At 33.1% G+C, this 24,750-nt stretch overlaps 1 protein-coding gene across 1 annotated transcript; it reads right to left on the bottom strand.

Annotated features, from left to right (window-relative positions):
• Window positions 1–1,420: 1,420 nt before the first annotated feature.
• On the bottom strand, window positions 1,421–24,740 carry LOC133205481 (zinc finger CCHC domain-containing protein 8-like). The gene is made up of 15 exons (XM_061341306.1): window positions 24,404–24,740; window positions 23,275–23,317; window positions 22,921–22,983; window positions 22,726–22,816; window positions 21,336–21,416; window positions 19,340–19,443; window positions 18,082–18,141; window positions 14,130–14,258; window positions 13,097–13,165; window positions 12,836–12,984; window positions 12,559–12,621; window positions 9,374–9,444; window positions 8,153–8,230; window positions 3,991–4,093; window positions 1,421–3,016 (listed from the first exon to the last, which is right to left on the bottom strand). Exons 1-15 carry the CDS (start codon window positions 24,738–24,740, stop codon window positions 2,358–2,360), a joined length of 2,100 nt encoding a protein of 699 aa, XP_061197290.1. The 3' UTR covers window positions 1,421–2,357.
• Between the last annotated feature and the right edge of the window lie 10 nt (window positions 24,741–24,750).

Raw genomic sequence — 24,750 nt, 5'->3', positions numbered from 1 at the left:
AAATTTGAATCCCCTTCACCCAAGGATACTCTGTGCCAAGTTTGGTTGAAATTGGCTCAGTAGTTCTGGAGAAGAAGATGAAAATGTGAAAAATTTACAACGACAACGCCAACAACAAACAACGAACAAATTTTGATCAGAAAAGCTCACTTGAGCCTTCAGCTCAGGTGAGCTAAAAATACAAAGATCAGTTACTAAAAAAGATGTTCCGTGTTCACACGAAAAAAAAAAAGAGATTGAAATCCCATCACAGACTAGCATTTAAAACTTGTAATGGCCAACACATGATAATACATGTGGACATCTTATAATCAGTGACTGTAATTTTGGTCCAGGGAATCCATGTAAATTTGTATTCACCGATACTACAAAAACGGGAATACAGAAAATTGTCCAAAAGTAGCCTTAAATGAGAGAATGGAGAAAGCTAGAATTTTACGTCTATAAATCATTTGGGAATATGAGCATGGAAATATTAGATAATAATGTACACATTGTACCTAATCTGTGAAATGCATGGAAAAAATATAATGTGCTTCCTAGACCCAGTAGAAAATTGGCATAAAATTTCAGAAGTGTTCTTGTAGTATAACCCATAATGCAATTCAACTCTTTGAGCCAATTGGTCAGTGTTTAAGTCACGTTTTACCTCATTTAGTATTTGAATTTATTCTGACATCAGAGAATATAGTTTCCTCAACCTGATAAACTTAGCCAAACTCTGGAGACTGATCATTTGACCCATAAGATATGAGTATCATGAATTGGGTGAAGAGCTTAAATCAAGTAAACAGTTTGTCTGCTGGAAAAAAAATATTTTAAAGTATTATATTTTCAATATGTCATCAAATTTAACCCAACAACCTTGGGGCTTGAACAGTGGGTAGTGGGGGCCAAGTATTCTACAATTTTGGCAGAGGGCTGAGTATCTAATATAATCATGCAAACAGTGTACACATGAGTACACGTGAACCTTTGGACAGTGGGACATAAATTTGACCATTTTGGTAGAGCAAAGTATTGGTTATAATCTTGCAAAGGGTTTTTTTTTTGCTTAAGGTCCAAAAGTTAAGAAGACATCTTCGAAATACAGGGAGTGACTCAGGTGACATGCAAATAGCTGAAACTGGTACAGAAAGTTTGGAGAAGAAGCTGAAAATGTTGTAAAGTTTAGGACAATAAATGAGAAAAGATAGAAATAGACCAAGTGTCTCAAGTGACCTAAAAACCATGATAGACACAAAGAAGCATTGTATAAATTTCATAGAAGTCTTGGATGCAGGAAATAAATATGCAGAAATGTGTAATCAGCACTGAAAATTATCAGTTTTTTTTTTTAAATTTACATTTAAGTAATATTAGCTGTAAACATCATTAATGTGCACAAACTTTAAGAAAAAAAAAATAGGGAAACAGATCAAAATGTCTAAATACAATTTATATACATGTAGTAAAGTTATATTAAACAAAATTGATGTATTTTAATCATTCATTCCTATTGATTTGCTCATACTTAGCTTTAACTCATGTATGCATGATGATGCATTCATGCTGTTTAATAAGCAATACTAAAGATATCAGAAAATGATGACATCTGCTTTATTTGAGACATATTTAATTTTTATTAAGTTATGGCTTGTTTTTATAAAGAAAATGACCATTTTAATCAATTAATCCGAAAACTTTATTAATTTTAAATTTCTGACATTTTAACCCTGGGGCCGTGTGCATTATCTATGACTTTGAAGACTACGATTTTAACAAAAATATTCAGTTCAAACAACCAAAACCAAACCATTCTGTCTTGGATTTTCATGACAAATATTTGGGTATACGATAAATATATTTAGGACCATTTAGTTTAACAAAAACGTCATTGTCCACAAACTTTATTGACAACCCCTAACATGTAAGCCACTCTACAACAAGAGGTTAAAGAAACAAGAAAGTTTTAAAAATTTATTCAACTAAAATTATTTTACTAAGCAATGTCAGTAATTAATGTCTACTCTCTCAAAATAAATGGAGGGAAAAGATTGAAATCATAATTCATAAAATGCCTGCAACTAGTTACTTTGTAGATGGAGTTAATTGGCATGGAGGCATTTGTCCCATGTATAAATTTTATATGCTGAAGACTGAGTTTTTCAGTGAACATATATTTAACAGTTCTCTTCAAACCTCCCTAGAGAGAATGACTTTTTCTTACATTGCTGCAACCACAAAATTTGATATACATGTATTATTTTATCATAATGAATTGCTGCAAAATATGAACTGCATAAAAGCATGAAAGTATGTCAAAGATGTCAGTCTGTGATTGATGGCAAATTGATGCACTCTCTACCCTTTTAGAATTATTTTTTCTTTTTCTTTTTTATAGTCCTGACTTTACTTATAAGGTCTCTGATTTTGTCAAATGTTCCAGTGGCATCTGGTAGATTCTCATAAGGAATGTGATCCTCTATACCGACACCAAATTTAGAAGAATCAGGCAATGATTCAACTGGTCCCTTCAAAATAGGGGTACCATAATCCTTGGATATAGACTTGCTTTGACGTAAACCAACAAGAGAGTTTACATTGCCGAGTGAAATGTTGGGTGTTTGCGGTGTGCCAGGACATGATCCACCAGAACCCAGCTCACCAAATGTCTGTATAGAAGAGATGGAATCTGTCCTCTTTAGAATTTTCTCCTTTAGAGCCAGGAGTTCGGCCACCTCTGAGTTACTGTCCTCATCACTGGTTACACTATCCAATAGATCTGTATCTGCCTCACCAGAAGCTAACTTATCCTGCAGCAGCTTTAGCTGACTCTCTAGCTCCTCCAGTGATGGAGACTCGGATCTTTCCGATTCTGTCATGGAGATCTCTCGGGCTACCTTTGGTAGACTCAGCCTTGGGACTGGTGGAGTTGGGGGTGGAGTTTCTTTGGGTAGGGGTGGTCTTGTGGGAGGTGTATCCAAAGGTAGTGGGGGTACAAAGGCATGACCATTGACAGACTTTGAAGGAGTTCCTGGAAAAAATGCAATTCTAATAAAATAACCAGTACAGAACAAATGCTTGCCATTCATGGTTTCAAAATAAAAATGCTCAAACACTTTTGGTGTTCATAGTACTTCATACAATCTTAAACATTTTAATCTTGGATAAATCTAAGTATTTTTGTCACAAACCGCTTAAAAGAGAATTCTCAAAATTTAGAACATATACATGGAAATAATCAGTTTTGCTCATTTGTTGTGTACATCCTATTTTATGAATGAATAATTCAATACTATTGAAATTTTAGCATATGGCATAAATTTTACATCAAGTACACAGTAATGTTAACTTGACATACAAAGAAAATTCCTAATGGTTTTGAGTTCAATTTTTTTCAATCATGGAATTTTTTACTAACTTATCCCCACCATGTTCTTTGCTTTTAAAACAAGAATACATAGTAGTAAAACACAGGACAGCTCCAATGGTTTTCTCATTCAAAATGTTTCACTAAAATGTTTCTCTTTCGTGTATATGTACCTGTATTTTATTCTTTTGCCGAGTTTTTGAGAAAATGGGCATAGGTTATCTATGCCATAACTTCTTAACATACTGGAAGCTAAAGGTTTATCCTTAGTGGGTTTATCATGGACGTGAAATCAAAGGAACATCACTACACCTATGATACAACTGGATTCACTATTACTCACAGCAAGCTTTGTTGAAAAGTTGTGTCCGAGATATTGCAATTTCAAATGGGCAAAAAATAAAATAAAAATTAACAAAAAAGAAACTGAAGAAACCTCAGTAAGAAATGATACAATCACTACAGTTCCACTTGAGACAGACCTTATTAATAAGAACTGTTAAACATTTTAAGGTTTTCTGCTGCAGACAGAAGACCTCAAAAATAAGAATCAGAGTAAAAACAATATGTTCCTACACTACATTTGGAGAACATAATCATAATCCTCTTGTATGTATATTTTCAGTGATAAATTTTACCTTCATCCTCAATATCCATATCATCACATTCCTCTGACTTCAGTTTCTGTCGCCTTCTCTCTGATTCTATGCCATCCTCAAATTTCCTTTTCCTGCTCTCCGCCTAGTTTAGAAGAAATGGAAATAAAATCCTCTTTTGCACTTTCAACTCAGAAAATCAAGTACACTGCAAAGGATCACTGATATACATGTAAACTGTACATGTCTGCATTTCCTACAAAAAGTTATAATTGTGACTTATCTACAAAAATTTCTTTGTTTGGAGATCAATTTAACCACATTTGGATTATGATACTCTCTTATTGCAAGGGGCATTACCTAACAAAGTTAGATGAACCCAGACCTCACAGAGTAAGATAGAACCATTCTAATAGTGACTGCACACACTGCAATCTAGTAAGTATCGGTAAAGTGAAAGTAGTAAACAACTATAGCCTACTACACTTATATTGAAATAGCTTATATTGAAATATAACTTATTTTGAAATAAACTAAATTTACAGCCTCAGTTTCTCATTATCTTTGCAATAAAATATCAGAGAAATTGAAATCACTTATACTGAATTATTGCTTATTTTGAAGTAAATTATTGGTCCGCTGAACTGATAATGAGTTACTGTATAAGCAGAAATTTTTGCGAGGATTCAAGTTTGGCATTTTTAGCGAGGGTGTTGAGATCACTAATATTAAATATTGCTAACGATTCATTCCGTATTAGAGTAATCATTATCTTTCTGTGCACCACAAAATCACTAAAATTACTTCTATGGTGCCAAGCGGATACGACTTCACAGAACTTGAATCCTGACAACATCAAATTTAGAATCAACATTACCTTAGGAACTGGAAGCTTTCAAATAAATTTCACCTTTTCTGGCCTAGTGGTTCTTGAAAAGAAGTTTGTTTTTTTTTATGTACCCAATCTATTTTTGCTAATTTTTTTTTTTATCAACTCCCTTTGAAAGGGGGCTTGGCTCTACATTTGAACAATTTTAGAATCCTCAATACCAAATGATGCTTTGTGCCAACTTAATTAAAATTGGCCCAGTGGTTCTCAAAGAGAGTTCAAAATGTGAAAAGTTTACAGATGGATGGACAGACAACTAGATAGATGAACAGACTTCGAACAACAAGTGATCAGAAAAGCTTACTTGAGCTTTCAGCTCAGGTGAGCAAAAAATAAATCCACACAAGTTCAAAATGTTGCATATTATTGTGATTTAGTGTGGCACCACCTCTCTTGAAGATTTTTAATTTCCTATATAATGCAAACAAACAATTTCTATATATCCCCTTGTTAACCTTTGATTCCCCTATTGTGACCCCATCCTACCCCTGGGGGCCATGCTTTGAACAAAATAGAATCTACACTTTGTCAGGAAGCTTGCATGCAAGTTTTTTTTTTCTATCCTCGCGGTTCTTTCAATGACTCCACCCTATTTTTGTTAGTTCTTGATTATCCCTCTTCATTTAAATACCCCAAAATACTTTTTGTTGATCTTTACTGAAATTGGTCCAGTGGTTCTGGAGAATGAGATGAAAATGTGAAATGACAACAATGCCAATGACAACAAACTGACGACAGAAAAAATTTTGATCAGAAAAGCTCATTAGAGATTTGGGCTCCGGTGAGCTAAAAAGTCAAGAAAATTAGCATCAATGAGCCACAAGTCTATCTGTCAATATTGAGCCACAAGTCTGTCAATATTGAACCACAAGTCTGTCAATAATGAGCAACAAGTCTGTCAATATTGAACCACAAGTCTGTCAATATTGGACCACAAGTCTGTCAATATTGAGCCACAAGTCTGTCAATACTGAGCCACAAGTCTGTCAATATTGAACGACAAGTCTGTCAATATTGGACCACAAGTCTGTCAATATTGGACCACAAGTCTGTCAATATTGAGCCACAAGTCTGTCAATACTGAGCCACAAGTCTGTCAATATTGAGCCACAAGTCTGTCAATATTGGACCCAAGAAAATCAAACTTCTGTAGCTCTTTTTTAAAGACAAATATCAAGTCTTTAGAAACTGAATTGTTCATCAACAGATTGACAGACAGCACAATATCTTTCTAGAGATGAGGAGAAAAAAATACCTTCTTTTAATGTTGAGATTACCATGTAATATTTACAGAAATATATCCTGATGTATTCTACTTTTTTGAAAGAAATTGATAGCTCTTTCTTTTTCTAGTAACAATGGCATCAGAATACATCAAAACCTGATATTTAAAGTACCGTATTTGGCTGAATATAATACGCATTGGTGTAAAATACGCACCCCCCTTTTTGAGCCTGAAACTGGGGGAAAAAACGCAGTTCGGATGTATTATACACAGCAGAAAATTTTACCAAGCGGTGTTCTGAACTTTTGAAAATCGCGGTAGTTTGCTATGACAATCGGCGCGGAGATAAAGTGCCGAAAATTTACAGAACACATCATTTTATTCAAATGCGTTTTTATTTCTTAATCTTGACTTTCCACATAGCGGCAATCTGGAGGAAATGACTTATTTTAACAAAGCATGAGATAATGTTGCATTAAAGTATAAACAGAGTTTATTATTAATTTTTTTTAGCATAAGGTGATATTGAAATTATACGTCGCCGTATTCTAACTATTCTTTTTGGAAATAATTTATTTCAACAAATCACTAGATATTGTTGCAAGTTTAACAGTTGTCATATTTATTTTTAGTTTAAGGTAATCATGTTGAAAATTATGTATATTTAACAGGGCAAGCGATATTGCAACATCAAAGTATTCATAGACTACGATTTTCCTCTTTTGAACTTGAAATTAATTAATTAAATAAATAGCTGATGTTATAATAAAAATAAAATCAAAATTTAACAAGCGTGTAAAGTGTAGTTAACACACCTCCAAGCTGTGAAAAATGATGTACAAAGGTGGGATATATGTCTTCATACATCGAGGTAATCTTCGTAGATATCTTATTTTCTACAGAGCACGAGCAAATGATAACACTTAAGTTTCAACATACTTCATATTTCCTTTTTTAACTCTCAATCACTTTAACACGAGGCCGATAAAAGATAAAGTAAATTTAAATTTAACAAGCGTTTAACTGTTTAATGTGTCGTAATCAACACACGCTTTTACATATGAAAGATCATAAACCAACCCCCGATTTTTAACAAAGAAAATAATCAAAGCCATTAATAAGGGCAGTAAATAATCAGTGCTCTAACTGTAAAAACAATGCTTTGGAGTCGGTAAACAATTTAATTGCCTGGAGGGGTGTTGAGGGGTAATTATCAAGTGTCAAGCGCATGTGTTCACAACATTGGCTTCCATTCATTGGGACGTATAGAGGGGTGTTTATGTTGAAATGAATTTTCACTTAGTTATTTAAAACCTAAAATAAATTTTATTTTATTGTATTTCATTGAAAAAAATGACGTATTACTTTTTTGACCGAGTGTCTGACTGATTAGGTACATGTGACAGTGTGTAGTATGATTACGGAAGCACGCGGCAAAGGAATGTGTGAACATCTATAAATAACATCGTTAATGGCGGCCTACACGGAGATGATGAACATGCAGCTCAGATTAATTTTAAGTTGCTTTTAAATTTAATTTAACTATCAAAAGGTTATAAATATAACATTTTAAACAAGCCTACATTCCAACAATAACTTTCCGAAGTTTAAAATGCGGCGATAAACAGCAAGAAATTGCCTAAGTCTCTAGGTAATACTGCGGTATGTGCGTATGATAGCCGTGTTTCACAGGAAAGAAAAACCTACCAAAATCCCATTGTGGTGTAAAATACGCACCCCTTTCTCACAGAAAATTATTTTGGGAAAAAAGTGCGTATTATATTCAGCCAAATACGGTATAAATATGTACACTGTATCTTGATAGCAGACCCAATTTGTAGGAAGAGTAACATTTTGAAAGAAAATTGCAGATTAACTTATTTTTAGCTACCATGGCACAAATGATGGCAAGAGAATTAAAAACCAATATAGAGAATTCCTTACTTTGTATTTGTGAGCTTAGTGTTACAAAAATTAGATCTACACTATGAGAGAAGTAGCATTTTGAGCATTGTCGATAGACAGACAGATAGCAGGACTGTACCATGACCATAAGCTGTTTTAATCTAGTGAAAGGCATTAATACATACCAGTTCTTGTAAATCCTTTTTCAGTGTTGTAACAAGCTGGCAATGCTGCATTGGAATATATCCATACTTTTCATATTCCTACAAACACATTCAATATATATTAATATATATATATATATATATATATATATATATATATATATATATATATATATATATATATATATATATATTAGGACAATCTGTTTATGTGCTAAATTTAATTGAAATTGGACCGAAACTGTAGGAGGATTAGCATTTTGAAAATTGTTTTTGGGCAAATAGACAGCTGGAAGGATGACATACATGTAAATACCTTACCATTCAATAACTGACATATAATTCATTTTAACCATGACAACCATTCATTGATATTCCTAAAATATTGTTAACAGACAGACAAATGACATGCTTTGAATAAGTTCTTCTGGTCCCAACCAGCTGTACTAAAAATGTTCTACAATACAATATTTTTCCGTAAACAATGAGCTATTACTCAAGTGTATTTAGTGCACATAAATGACAAAGCCTCTTATCATAAACAACCACTGAGTAAAGACAATTTCCACAAAATACTAGTTGCTATAATCTAGATAAAATTTCAAATGCTTCAGAATCCTGTGACCTTGACTAAATGACCTTGGCTGAGGACCATGACATACACAACGGACAAAAACAACTGAAGTGTGCCAAGTATGAGCTTCTTCTATTCCTCTGTTACAGAGCTTTACCTAAACAAAAAAATTACTTAGTGGCATGTGATTTCTATCTTGTTCAATGATGAAGTGCAGGGTCAAGTCACAAAGCTGGTCAGACATAATGTTTTTCTAATGTTTCTTTATTAACATGCTATGACTTGGACAAAAAGCAATAAAAACACATGGGAAGCTAAACAGACAGACAGATGAACATAGTGATTTCTATACATCCTCCCTTCAAATATGATCTAAATCAATATGCAATACTGTAAACATGGAAATTTGTTGGGGGGGGGGGGGGGGGTTAATTAATGCTAAATATGCAAAAAGAAACCTTTTTGCATAAATATTTCCTTGTGTACCAATGCCACTATAATTTTTTTTATTCAGGTTTAACAATACATAATCCTGGTTTCACTGCAATATCCCCCTCGCGTAATGTTTTTTCTACTAATTTGCATAATTAGCAACACATGAAAATATACACATTTACAGTATGTCCCACAACTCCTGTGATTTTCAATCTTGGATCAGAAAAGCTTACATCTTTAACACCTTCCGGAGGATCGACTGTAAATCCTGGATACTCAATGATCTTCTCAGGGTCAATCTGACCTACAAGAAAAGGAACCACATTTGATGTACACATTGCTAAAAAAGTAACCTTAGACCTTTCGAACAGAAAACCATTGTAGAAATCTAATTAATCACAGAAAATTTTGATAATTATCAAAAACGGGATTTTCAAGATATTTGTTGAATAATATTTTATACTGGTATCATAGATAAAAGTTGACCTTTGATCATTTGACCTAAAAATTAAAACTCATCTGTTTATCATGGGCAACCTTTGTACAAAGTTTTGATGACAATAAAGCAAATGGTTCTCAAGTCATGAACACTTGGTATGAATAACAGAAAACCATTTGACGTTTCCCATTTAAAACTGAGAATCAATATGATTTTGTCATCTACTTCTAAATATTAGCTTGTACACAATGATTACAGACTGTCAGGCAAATGGTCTGTGACGGTACATATTGTTGTTTTGTACATATTGTCGTCGGCGACAATATGTACCTACCAACACTGCACATATTGTCGTCCATCGGTACATATTGTCGCCGACTGAAAAGTTACATATGTACATACTGTCGCTGGCGACATTATGTGCCTCACCCTCATTGTACATATTGTCGCCACACAGATATTGCTGTTTAAAGATGTCTTTTGTTGTTTTTTGGTAGTTTTATGAATGTAATTGGTGTGAGAATCACACTAACATGTCTCATATGCTATTTCATGATTGTGACAGTACATTTTGTTGTCCTGTTCATATTGTCGCCGGCGACAATGTGTACCTTCCCTCACTACGCATATTGTCGTCCATCAGTATTATTGTATATGTTAAGTTAATTATTTAATTATGAAATTTTACCTGTGGACCAAGTATATACAAGTTAGACAAACAGAATTTACCAAAGTAAAAAAAAAAATCAAACCTCCAAGCGAGGGGGGTGCTACATCTGTCTTTGGTGTTTGATTTTTAAAGATTTTCTGTATATATTCCTATGTAGAACTTTGATCACCCATTGTGGCCCCACATTACTCCTGGGGTCATGACTTGAACAGAATTGATTTTGTTTTTGTTTGTTTGTTTGTTGTTAAAATGTCCCTCTCAAGAATTTTTCATTCATATTGAGAGATCACCACTTTCCGGTGGAGGGATGCAAATTTAGACCTATACTTGGCACTCAGGATCATTGAGCAGTGAGGGATCTTTTTTGTGCCAACACTTCAAAATTGAATGTACGCTATGAAGCTTTCACATAAGTATCATACCCTCTGTCCCAGTAGTTCTTGTAAAGAAGATTTTGAAAGATTTTTTTTTTCCAAATATTCTATGAAAAACTTACATCATCAATTGTAGCCACACCTATCCCCCGAGGGACATGATCTGAATAAAACTGAATCTAGCCTACATTTTTAATGAAGCTTTCTCACAAGTTTAAACTTTTCTGACACAGTGGATGTTGAGAAGATTTTTAGAAGTCACTAACTTTTCACTTATTCTTCACTACTTCCCTTGAAAGAGGGCATTGCTCTTCATTTGAACAAACTTGAATCCCCTTTATCCACAGATGCAAGTGTGGCAAGTTTGGTTGAAATTAACCCAATAGTTTTTGAGAAGAAGCTAAAATTATGAATAGTTTACAGACAGACTGACGGTCAGACAAAATGTGATCAGTAAAGCTCACTTGAACTAACCAGTTCAGGTGATCTAAAAATGTTATTTTTTGCGTCATTCTTATATTATTATTAACAATAAATTATATTTATAATATTTTATCGGCACATGATCGCATATAAGAATAATGCAAAAAAATAATTTCCAAATAATCATTACTACTGAACAGAAAAAAACATAGCTGTATTCAATCTCCAAGAATATGTTTCAAGAAAAAAAGAATAGCTGGTTTATCAGATATGTCAAGAATTACGGTATCTATATTTATTATACTTTCATGTTAAATACTAAAATCTGATTGGTTTAGATGCATTTAACAATCCGTAATGTTACCCTCAGCGTTAGCAACCCACTTGACAACGGGTAACATTACGAAAATATCACATGCGTTCAAATCATGCGCGTACGGTTCACCGTAGAATTCTCAAAACGTTGGTTGTGCGTTTGAAAGAAGCCGAATAAACGACGTCAATGAAAGCTTGCGTCCGATGTAGCTTACTTGAAAACAACAAACAACAGACGAAACATCCTTGCGAGTGCTAACTTTAGATGATAAAGGACTTTTTAAGTAGCAAACAAACAATAAAGAGGTTGGTAAATCTTTTCCGAAGCTTTCTTATTGAGAAAAATAGACGCAGGCAGTTTGAAAGCTTTCTAAGCGTGAACTTAACGACGATCTCCGAATTTTTTTTTTTATGACATCCGAAATCAATAACAAAGACATTCAGTATAATGAAATAAATAGTGCACGTTTTTGAGGGTAACAGTTGAAATTGACACCCCTCGGAAACCATTGTCAACCTCCGCTGACGCGTCGGTTCACAATGGTTTTCCTTGGGGTGTCAATTTCAACTGTTACCCTCAAAAACGTGCACTATTTATATAATGTCATAGTGATGTACATCAATCCTGGACACAATTTTCTGACCAAAAAGTTTTCTCCCTACAGTATTGTGAGTAATGCTGTCTGTCTCCCTCCATGCGTATGTGTGTGTTTGTCAATCTCTCTTTCTTTTCTCAAGTAAATATTCAGCAAAACAATATATCGACGACAATGTATGCGGACCTTGACTGTACATATTGTCGCCGACGACAATATGTGCTTGTGCTTGACTGTATATTTTGTCGTCCATTATGCAGGAGGAAAATAAGGCTCGTCTCGGTTCATATTGTCGCCGTCGACAATATGTACTGATGGACGACAATATGTGCAGTGAGGGTAGGTACATATTGTCGCCGCCGACAATATGTACAAAACGACAATATGTACCGTCACATGGTCCCAAAGATATTGGTTAGAAACCATTGAACTACTGACTAATCAATTCATACTAAACCATATTCCCAAAGTCTGCAAGGAGGAGTATAAAAACAATCCATTTTAACAACATTCAAAAAGTACTCTTAAATTGGTAGGCATTTTTTGTTGCAATTACAGCTCTGTACATCAAATACAAAAGTACAGGTCTCATGATTCCTACCTTCATTTGGGATACGATCCTTTATTTCACCATCTTCCATCATTTCTCCTGTTACTAACACTTCTGCAATGTAATAATTTAAAGTATCACCTTAAAAAATCAAAGAAACAGTATGTACCCAAAGCAAATAATTCTCTGATGCCAAAAATAGTTGATATTTAATTTTTTTTTCAAGAAAATCAAGCTATTTGTTTTACATTAACTTTTACCAATCTAAAAATTTAAAGCAATTGATCCATTTCCAGAAACTGATCAGTATAAATGAAAATAAACTAGCCATTTCCATCTTTGTCAAAAATAGATATCCCTGAATCTTGCAACAAAGCCTCTTGCATCCAGCCTGGAGGGTACCCAAGATCTCTCATGCGATATATGTAAATAGGTAGCTCTTTTGAAGAGATCTCTAATGCTCTGCGTAATTCAGGACTGTAAAACCAACAGTATAGATCACAAATACCAACAGTAAGTAGATTTTATGATAATACAAAAACTCTTTATCATCTTGATTGGAGTACACAGTGGTTTAATTTTCCATTACCTAATGACACCAGGCTTAAATGAAGCAAATCTTGGATCCATCTCTTCTTCTGCATGGTATCTTTGTGACCTGTTACCATACAATTCAAAATAATACAAACACAAGGTAAATTAAATTATAGTTTACTTTGAGATCTTTCTAGAAGATAGTAGGAATGTTACACAATATCATTTTAGATGACACATCATTTAATTCATTCCATCACTTACACTCTTTCTCCCTCCTACATACATATATTGTAACCCTTATCCTTTAATTAAACAAATGAAATATATTTAAATACCATTAAACAACTAATTGACTGCATCTCAAAGGGCCCCACTTTTGGCAAAGGACATTAGGAGACCCATTATATAAAGGCACTCTTCAGGTAAAGTTTGAGACAGATGGGACCAATGGGAGAAAAAATGCTCAAAAAAAAGAATTTTACAGAGATTTGCCAAAACCCTTGACCCCTAAACTAGAAACTTGGCTAAAGGATACTGCAAACTCTCAACCCATGGGCATTGTATGGGTGAAATTTAAGCCAGGTGGAGCCAAGAGAAGAAAAAATATACTAAATACAAGGATTTTACTCAAAGAGATTTTCGGACCTTGACCCATCATCTAGAAAATTGGTTCAAGGTCACTGCATACCCTCTATGTAATACCCATGGGCACTCTATGGAAGAAGTCAAGAGCTCAACTGGGCCAAGGGAAGAAAAAATACTGTACGTGTACATAAATTGGTGTATTCAAAATTTAGCGCAGTCTCTGGGTATGGAGTTGTTGGTGTAATCATGAATTAGCGCTACACATGTGCGTGCCATATATTGTATATAGATTTCTTAGCGGTATTCATAAATTAGCGCATTGTTGTCTGCGCCAAAGCTGCTAAAAAATGAAGCCCGCTTTTTTAAGTACACATACAGTATGCTATGGACAAATGAAATTGGATGGATACTAGATGGATGGATGGACAGACTGATCACTTATAAGGCACCAGCAAAGCAGGGCCCTAATGAAGGAAAATTTTGAATCCTATGATCCATACGATTGCTTTTGCATCTGTGATTGCTGAATGAATTTGTTCTTGTTTTCCCGGATTCTTCTGAAGTCCTTGGGTTCTGTACACTCATTAATTCTGTGATCACCACCACAATTAAAGCAACTCTGCTTAGTCCTGTAAAATTTAAAACTTAGGGAAAGTACTACTAATAACAGACTAATATTTATGTTCAAAAGATACATTTCTAACAGATTTAATTTTTTTTTAAAAATCATTGTATTCTTCAGGATTTTCCTATTTCTCACAAACTGTAATTATAAGCAACAGGCCCATGGGCCTTGATGGTCAACCAAGTGTCTAAATCATTTTGAAATACGATGAATGCTTCTATACTTGAGCCAGCTGTGTGTTATATACATGTTCCTTATGCTGCTCTGTTTAATTTCATTGCCAAATCAAAAATTTGCATATTTTGTTGTTTGAAAATACCCTTAGAAGAAAAGATCTTCATATGCTAAGGTAATGTTGACCAGTAGGGGAGGAACAGAAGCATATGTCAGGGTCATGATTGGAAAAGCAAGAATAGCTTTCATACAATTGAAAAAAAAAATTAATTATTAAAATCTTTAAATAGTAATGTCAAGGTAGTCTTATTGTATTTCAATAGAGACATGTATTTGCCTTCATTGGGAGACTTGGGACTGAACTCAGGACCTCTGGTATGCCAGTCCAGTGCTCTGTCAATGAGCATAAAGGTTAACCCCCTAGGCAAAGCTAGTAGACAGCTGTGTTTCAAACACTACCACAGTATGATGCCAACAAGGAAAAACTAAAGACCTTTGTCAATACCTATCTACATAGAATCCCTAGAACATGATGTCTAAACACCATCTTGCAAGTAAGCAAGTTCTCTGTTCCTTATGATTATTCAACCCAAAGAAGAATTTCATACTTTACCTTTCAGTGACCATTTACTATTGAATGTTTATTTTAATTAAGACTAGAAATTTGTCCATAGAACATGAATGCCCCGCAGAGGGTATATTAGTAATGCAAAATGAAAATTTGCATTAGTGTATGAAATTTGATGAGAATATCTTGAATTTTTTCTTTAAAATTGAAATTGAAATTTAAAAAGTTGGATATAGATGATAAATTCTCAACAAATTATGTATAAGTGCATAAGCTTACATAAATATATCTTGAATGGTTTCTTTAAATTAAGCAAAATGCAAATTAAAGAAAAGTGAGGACAAGGTCACAGGAAAGGTTTTTGATGCAGTTGAATAGTTCTCACAAAAATGTATCAGCATATTAATGCCCTGTTCACATGGAGAGTTTAATTTGCAGTAAATTAATGCAAAGTAAAATGATGCGAATTAAACTAATGCGAATTAAATTGCATTCACACGACAGCTAATGCGAAGTAAACTAATGCGAATTATAATTTTACTTCTACAACAAGGCTATTCAGTAAGGCTATTATGACGTCATTTACAAATCACGTCATATTGTGCAGAGCAGATACATTTGACATAATGTCATAGTGTCTGTATACATTTAAGTGATTAAAATAATTTTCCTTTGTTTTCCACTCAAAAATAGCACAAGTACCTATATTTGACCATCGACATATGATCTATGACTTAAATCTGCCCTTACGCATGCGTCAAAATTTAATTCGAATTAGCTTCGCTTAGCGTTCACACGGAGCTAATGCGAAGTAATTTAATGCACAGTAAACTAATTCGAATTAAACTAATTCGCATTAAATTCTCTGTGTGAACGCAGATCAAATTTAATTCGCAGTAACTTACGTTTAATTCGAATTAAACTCTCCGTGTGAACAGGGCATTAGTTTGATAAAAATATTTTGAATGGTTTATTTAAAACTAAGCTAAACACTAATTTAAAATAAATGAAGTTAAGGTTAAAGGAAAGGTCAAAGTCAAAAAAAGGTTGATGCAGTTGGAAAGGTTACATCAGTATGTATTTGCATATGAAGTTTGATAAAAATATTATGAATGACTTCTTTAAAACTTAGTTAAACACAAATTAAGAAAAAAAAGGTCAAGGTCAAAGGAAAGGTCAAGGTCAAAAATATTGATGCAGTTGAATAGCTTACATCAGTTTGTATCAACATATGAAGTTTGACACTAATATAAGAAAAGTGAGGTTATGGTCAAAGGAAAGGTCAAGGTCAAAAAATGTTGATGCAGTTGAATAGCTCTCATCAGTATGTAACAGCATATGAAGTTTGATAACACTATATTGAATGGTTTCTTTAAAACTGAGCAAAACACTAATTTAAGAAAAGAAGGTCAAGGTCAAAGGAAAGGTCAAGGAAAAAATATTAATGCAGTTGAATAGTTTACATCAGTATGTATCAGCATATGTAGTTTGATAAAAAATATCTTGAATGATTTCATTAAAACTGAGCTAAACACTAATTTAAGAAAAGTGAGGTCAAGGTCAATGTCAAAAAATGTTGATGCAGTTGAATAGCTTACATCAGTATGTATCAACATATGAAGTTTGATTACACTATCTTGAATGGTATCTTTAAAACTGAGCTAAACACTAATTTAAGAAAAGTGAGGTCAAGGTGAAAGGAAAGGTCAAGGTCAAAAAATGTTGATGCAGTTGAATAGCTTACATCAGTATGTATCAACATATGAAGTTTGATTACACTATCTTGAATGGTATCTTTAAAACTGAGCTAAACACTAATTTAAGAAAAGTGAGGTCAAAGTCAAAGGAAAGGTCAAGGCCAAAAAATGTTGATGCAGTTGCATAGCTCTCATTAGTATTTATCAGCATATGCAGTTTGATAAAATATCTTGGATAGTTTCTTTGAAACTGAGCTTTGAACAGAGCTAAATGCATTAAAGCGTGACGGAAAGACAGACGGAAGGACAGAAGACGGACATGACAAACACTATATTCCCCGGCCATATTCATGGCGGGGCATAAAAATGAATATAGCTGGACACCATTTTTTTTTTTTAAGGTTTCTTTCAGAATTGCCAAAATTTCAAAAAAGGGCAAACTTGCTCTAAACCAAGAGGCTCACAGGCTAAAAGGCACACAAGTGTAACCTTGACCTGCTGTTCTTTGACCTTCTGATGTGCTCCATCCTAGCCCCATTTTAACGAATTTTAATCTACATTCATTAAAGAAGCTTTCATGTAGGTGTTTTCTGACCCAGAAGTTTTGACGAAGAGAATTATTTTTGAATTATCCCACACTATTCTCTGCATTTAATGATCTTCCCTTGAAAAAGGATTTGGCCCTACAATTGACAAGCTAAATGTTTAATCTCCTTCAAACAAGAATAATTTATACCAACTTTTCTTGAAAATGGACGTGATACTTGAAAGGTAAAAAATGTAAAAGTTTAGAGACTACAAAAGACTTTTCACAGATGAAACAATGGACACACATATTTGATCAGGAAAGCTTGCTTGAGTCTATGGCTCAGGTGAGCTTACTGTACTTAACTATTTTCTTTAAATCTCAAATTTCATAAATAATTGCCGAGTCATTTTGCTGAGAAAATAAGTCAGGATTTCTCTGCACACAAGACTATCAAGATAACATTTATTTTTCTTTACTTCCCTTTGTCACCAAGTAACAAGTGATGGACAATATAACAGTGTTTACTTTATAATGTTGGATCACAAACATTTCAGTTCTTTCAGACACACATCAAGAAATACAATAATTTTAAGTTTTTTATTCATTTTTTTTTATCAAAAGAATATGACTGAATAGGCAGTCCACTGTTTTCAATACAGCTGACAGACTTTCTAAATTTTTCTACTTTTTTGTGATAGATTTTGGCCACCGGTCTACCAGTTATTTCAAACCTTAGATCTTGTGAAGTCTACTCAGATACAACATGCTGACTGCACACAAACTCTGATCATAAAAGGTTACCAGTAACTGAGATTTAAGTTTGGATGTGCTCCGATTTAGTAACTAAAGGTTTACATACTTTTCAGGTTTTGAAGGTTTTTCATCTGCTGGCAAGGCATCCAGGAAAATTTGTTCATATCTAATAATAATTAAAGAAAATTTAATGTTCTTTTCATCCCTACAGATTATTCAAAACTTTTTTAAACCTTGTCTACATAAACATTGCAAATTAATGAATCTTAATGACAGTTGTTATTGAGAATTATGCCTTTATCTTAATCATTGCTCTTGTATTACCACAGTGACTACAGTCTTGCTGCTTCACCAGCTGCGTGTTCATACACATTAGGTTCATATTGTAAATACCAGTAAAACAGGTTTAAAGCAAAGTGTCAATTCTAGGGATGTCGATTTGAAACCGGTTAACCAATTACTTGGTCGACACAATGGTTATCCGTTACAAAATCTATAATCGGTTAGTCCAAAAAAAAATTAAATATAAGGAAATTTGAAGGCAAGTTTCTTAAATTCATTTTTTAAAAAAAGAAACCTCAGCATAAATGTTGATAATTTAGTGTTTTCATATATCTATTTAAGCTGATTTGGAGGTAATTATGGCTCTCTGAATTGAGATAGTGGAGTAATTGGTCAGTTTGTGAAGTGTTAATTTCTGTTTAAACACCATGTCGTTACCCCTTGACTGTCCTGTAATTATTTGATGATATATTAATTAAATCACTGTTGAGCAATGTGAATTTTTTTTGTTTTGTTTTATTTGAACCAGAGACATTACATCTCATAGGTATAAAATTGGTATGTGTATCTTTTGGCGTTATCTATTAAATTATATCATTTAACAAATATTGTAAATTATGTGATACTTCAGAGTTAATTCTGATTATGGTGACAATGCAGAATGAACTAATATGACATTTGTTCTGGAAAATTTTCAATGTCTGATTTCTCAGGCATATTTCAGGGTTTTCTTTTTTTCTTGTCTATTGACAAGCTGAAATACATGTAGTTTTCTACTCAGGTATAACAGAATGTCTCTATCTTCTATTGTCTCTTTAAGCATTCTTGTATATGAATAGTACTACTTGAAGAAAATGTCAAAAATGTGTATTCTGATACAATTAACCAGTTAATCGATTGGAATGTCTTGCGGTTAACGATTAGAAAATCTGTATTCAATTGCCATCCCTAGTCATTTCTGATTTGTTATAAATGTAATTTGTCATATCTGATAAGTTCAGTAAATGCCTTTAGACTACAGGGAATGAAAATCACTCTTTGCTATTACTGTGTTTTAATGTACTTGGTAATCAAAAGGATACACAGGCACCACCCAGCCATACGTCAGAGCTGTGTCATTTCCTGTCAGCGGGAAACCCATTTTGTCTACAATGCACTCTCTGTAAAACTGATCAGCACCGATAATCTACAATCATACAAAACTGACTAGTAAAATTTAATTTCCATGATTTAAACATTTTTTTTTTTTAAATTTTCTTTTTAGCTGATTTCAGCCAAAAGTTCAAGTGACTTTTATATTGAGGTTCATAAATCATCCACTTGTCTGGTAATTTTTTCAAATTTTGAACTTGAACTAAGCCAATTAAATCTAACCAAATCTAGCATATACATGTAGCATCTTTAAGTTACAAAACTGACGCATACAAAACACTTAATGTATTCTGTTATTAAGGACCCTCTATACACTAAGAAAAAATGTAATGAACTTTAAAATGTAAAAAGATATATAGTTGAACTTCGGTATCTCGAACACGGATATCTCGATTACCATGGATATGTCGAGGTCATTTTGAAGTCCCAGCTGCTTATTCTTTCAGTATTTTACCCTGGATATCTCGAATCCTCGGATATCTCAAAGTATTTTCTATAGTCCCTTCGAGTTCGAGATAATGAGGTTTGACTGTATATAATTACTTGATCCATTTCAACAAAGGGTTCCTGTTAATTTCCCCCAGTAAAAATGTACTGATGAATAGAAATCCTTGTTGTGTACTAAGGGCTCAGTCATACCTTATCGGACTTCCTAACAGATAAAATTTACTTCCCCAGACACTGAACATATTCAACAATTAAGAAACAGACTAGAAACGTATGATAATGGAGACAAATAAATCGAAAAAGTTGCAATCTGTTTGATGTCTGTTAAAGTTTGACTGAGCACTTAAATGAGAAACATAGAATCATGCAAATAAAGTGTCCAATTAATTCATCTTGGTCTAATTTAATGTAAAGAATATTTTATTTTATTTCAATCGCTGTATAACACTGCAGATTTCAGTTTATTCAATTTCAAATCAAACTGCAGATCATCACTATAAAGCATAACTAAAAAGTACCATGGAATTGGAAAACTTTAAGTGTCCACTGTGTAGAGGGCCCTTTATCATTTCAGGATTGACCACTAAATTTACTAAATTATAAATTTATAAACAGGTTTTTCAGGACAAATGATGCAAATCAGATGACAATGATCAAAACAACACTAATACATTTATAGGTTATACTTGAGTAAATCAGGTATCTTTTGAGATGATCTGACCATTTATTTGGCAGGCAGTAAATCTAGCAAGTCTGCCAACTCCTGACTCTCTTGGATTAATGTTTTTCATTGATATTCTCCATATTGCCTAACAGATTTGATTCAAGCTTTTCAGGTTCATTAACTATGTTACATTAAATTCATATAAACACAAAAATTTTATGAATGGTGATTGGTGACATTTATAAATTGTGCAGTTCTGTGAATCAGTATCCATTTTTGGTTTCTACTTATTACTTAGTACTTCGATCACCACTTTTGGAAAGATGACATTACCATATGTAACACTGTTGATACAATTATGGATCCGAATTGATTTTGACATTGATAATAAATGTGTCCAAGAAGTTGGAAGTAATTCTTTTTGGTGAAATAAAGAACATTAAAGCAATATATGAGCTGCAACTTTGGAGTCGGAAATTTTTGTTGCAAAATTGTAATTTACTATTTCAGTGAGAGAAAAAAATAACATTTACATACTTCTGTTGTTCACATTTGCAATAGAACTATTTTTAAGCTTTGATTGAAGCAGAATTTCATAACTGTCGTCCTGTACAATATTGATTTCTTATATAATACTATAATTATATTGAACTGTACAGAAGTCTTTCTTCTGAAACAGTTTAAAAATTTATCATCACACATTTTAACACCAAAAGAGTCCTTTTTAATATCAAATTCGCCAAATATTTCCGACACCAAAATAACCTGATATAAAGTACTTAAGAAGTATTTATGGGGTCAAGAATCAAACTTACTGCATGAGCCTCCCACATTTCAGATGTTCTCATTGTTGCATCTAACTTTTCATTGATATCAACACAGGACGGAGTTGATGCCTGAAAACAAATCAGAGAAAGGATAAATAATGACAAAAATACATCAACCGGTACTTACTCAACTCTTATTTCATGTTGTGACATTACTCACAGGATATAATGCTATAATCACTGCTGCATTATTATCCATGGTAAAGTATCCCATTCAATTGTCTCAGTCTTACTGAGAGTTTGTGCATTTGAAAAAAGATGTAGTGAAATTTTTAAACATTGATATATTAAGGCAAGGACATTAGTAATCCATCGGCAGGGTTCTCCATCATTTCAAATTTAAATGTGGTGCAAGACTTACGCAAAGTGCTAATATTCGCAGTCATTTTCGCAACAGAATTCACGAAGGAACCACAAAATAAATTGAAAAACACACAACCCCAATGAATCAATTGTTTAATACACAAATGACATTTTTTATTCGGCAAATTGATTAATAAATTTAATAATAAAAACAATTAATCGATATCGATTAAACATAGTGTAAAACAAAAAATAGGATGTTTCCAAAATATATGCACATTGTGAAAAAGACCCCCCCTAAAAAAAAACCACACACACAAAAGAAAAAACTCGCACTTATAAATAAAATATAAGCTTATAGAATCTGAAAAGTAAAAGTACCAGTAACATCACATTTTAAGCATTAAACCCTATTTAAAGAAAAAATAATTTTGTTTACAAAAGGTAAATTATAGTGTTCATTAAAGGACAGAGGAAATTCTGGCAAGTCACACAATCTCGCTTACATCTACATATATTTGCAATTATAATGTCATAAAATAATATTTTGGTGGATCTATCGTTAATTTTTCACATTGCAAAAATACACGATTACAATACACATACGATGTTTGACTCGCAGTGCCAATGCAATTTTAGAGACGTGGTTATCTGTAGAACTATTAAAGCATGAACTCATTAATATTAAAAATTTTCATTTGCAATTATCGTGAAGTGTGGAAAAAAATGACTTGTCTCTTTTCATTCAAGTGTCCAGCGACGTCTAGAAGATAATTGCTTGTGCAAGCCAAACAATGGGCCCTAATTAGAGTAAATAACGGTTTAGCATTAGAAACTGAAAAACGGTACATAATTTGGAGTGTTCGTTTGGTTTATAAATCTATATATTTATCTTACTGACGATGACAATCTTACTGTTGCGCTAATATTTTAACTGTGGCAGAACTATGGCGCTGATTTTTTAACGGTGGCGCTAAGGAATTTAACTGTGGCGGGGCCTATGGAGAACCCTGCATCGGCAAAATTTAAATATTTAAGTAACACATAAATTCACACTCATCTCTGCATATTTTACCTTCAATTTTAGATCAGGCAGAACTTCCGAATCACGAGCATCCCTCTCCATCAGTCGCGCTATAAAATTCTCAATCTCAGGACGGTATTTTCTGTAAAGATAAAAAGAAAACAAAGGAATACTTTCTTCTCACTTTATCTCCAAGGCCTGGATAGTTTGCAAACTGATACATTTTATGAGTCTTAGATATCTTGCCTTGAAAATCTGTTGTTGTGAAATATTATTTGACACCCCGGGCTTTCCTCATCATGAACATATCTGTAAAAACAGAGAACACTCAACAAAGTAATTGGTGAAGAAAGCTACATGTACTTGAAAAACAGATGTGAAGACTGGGTTCATCAATAAATATAATTATGAAGAAAGGTGCTTATACGTTTTAAAACACTTCAACAAATACTGCTCGGCAGCTGTGTTTACTCCAACAATAATAATGTTGAACCTATTATTTTACTTGGAGTACAGCTGCATTAAAACACAAGAAAACAAACGCATGCTAAAACACAATTGCCTCATTTGAATTTGAATTTTTGTCTTACTTGAACTTACCTAGTAGAATCAACTATATTTGCAAATTTTTTGAATTTATTTCCTGTAACTATATTAAGGAAAACTAAATGAAATATTAATCCCAGTATCTTTCCCTGAGTATTTTCATATATATATATATTCATATATTCAGAGACATAAAGAACAGAGATTTGCAACAAAATCTTGTGGTCCCTCTTGTTTACTTTTCTTAAATCTTGCACAATTTAAATCAGTATCTTGTCATAAATCTTTAAAATTATCAATGATAACCAAGTGAAACCTTTAAACTTTTACTAATTAACTATTCAGAATGTTTTATTTTACAAGTTTCTTTCTTTAAATACCAGAAGAAATCTGACATACCAAGAGGTAGGGCTGCGCAATAATATCGACATTCAAGTAAATTGCGATTTGCTGATCGACAAAAAATATTGTATTGCGATATGTTTACCAATATACAGGCAAAATGCTTGGGCTTTTGGAGATTTCTAAAGTAAAATATGAAATTTAAGATGTCAGAAACTTTTGCAATCATGTCAAACAGTAAGGCTGCTGTTGTTTGGTTGCATTTCGTTGCAAAACTAGTGAAATCAACAAGAACTTTCTTGTTACAACATCTTTATAATAAAGATATACACTCTGCTTATAAATGAAGGTTAATTAAATAAGAAAAGGTCATTTTAACTGTTATTGAAAATATTGCAATACATATCGCAATACAGTTAAAAATATCGCAGGATATCACAATACAAAATTCCCAGTCGATACCCAGCCCTTGCAACGGGTGACTCATGGTTAGCCATATCTCAGAAATTTCACCAACTTTCGATCATTGATCTCTTTCGTTTTCCTAGTTCATTAATAATTAGCAATATATAGTTTTAAAATTTTTCAAATCATATAACCATAATAAAATTTATTTAAATTTTCTTTAGATTAAAATACAAAGCCAATAAAGAGTATTTTTTAGGATAATGCTGGGAACATTACATACTTTAGTATATAATATATGAATGGCAGAGTTGTGAATCTCTGTTACTTATGTCCCTGAAATATTATTGGTAAAAAAAAAGAAAAATACTGAGTGTTAACAGTGTTACAATGTATACATTGTGAAGTGTCTCTGTTCGTCATTCATATAGGATACTTTCATGGATCAATTTATAACTCGTATCGCCAGTTTTGTTAATCTTGGCTTCAGATTCATTGAAAAATCTCTCTGGAATAATCAGTGAATCGTCGTTTTCCGACGAATCGTCATCTGTCGTGCCGTGTTCCTTCAATCTACTTGTATAGTTACTTTCATTTTCACTTTCATCAGTTAATTCTCCATCGCCATCGGTCCCCTCGGTTGTAAAGAGGATTTTACTTTTGTCCTCACGTCCGTCATTCTTGCAGTCAAATGAAATGAAAGTTGACGAATTTCTATTCTTCTCGAATTCGTCGAATAATTCTGAAACACTAGTAAACACGTCTTCTTCCATTTTTCCAACC

This window comes from Saccostrea echinata, unplaced genomic scaffold (assembly GCF_033153115.1).
Source record: "Saccostrea echinata isolate AGI-Se365-2 ecotype Australia unplaced genomic scaffold, CSIRO_AGI_Sech_v1 ptg000054l, whole genome shotgun sequence".
Lineage (NCBI taxonomy): Eukaryota > Metazoa > Mollusca > Bivalvia > Ostreida > Ostreidae > Saccostrea > Saccostrea echinata.
Note: the sequence above shows the minus strand (reverse complement) of the source record. Positions and strands in the feature narration are given on the sequence as shown.

Bases quoted from the DNA above. Each gene is read 5' to 3' on its own strand.
- LOC133205481 (XM_061341306.1), bottom strand. From the start codon at position 24,740: ATGGAAGAAGACGTGTTTACTAGTGTTTCAGAATTATTCGACGAATTC. The intron at 13,166-14,129 runs GTATGGATCATA...GTATGGTAACAG, and splicing joins TCACAGATGCAAAAGCAATC to GTCACAAAGATACCATGCAG. The intron at 9,445-12,558 runs GTAGGAATCATG...CTTTTCTTGTAG, and splicing joins GGATCGTATCCCAAATGAAG to GTCAGATTGACCCTGAGAAG.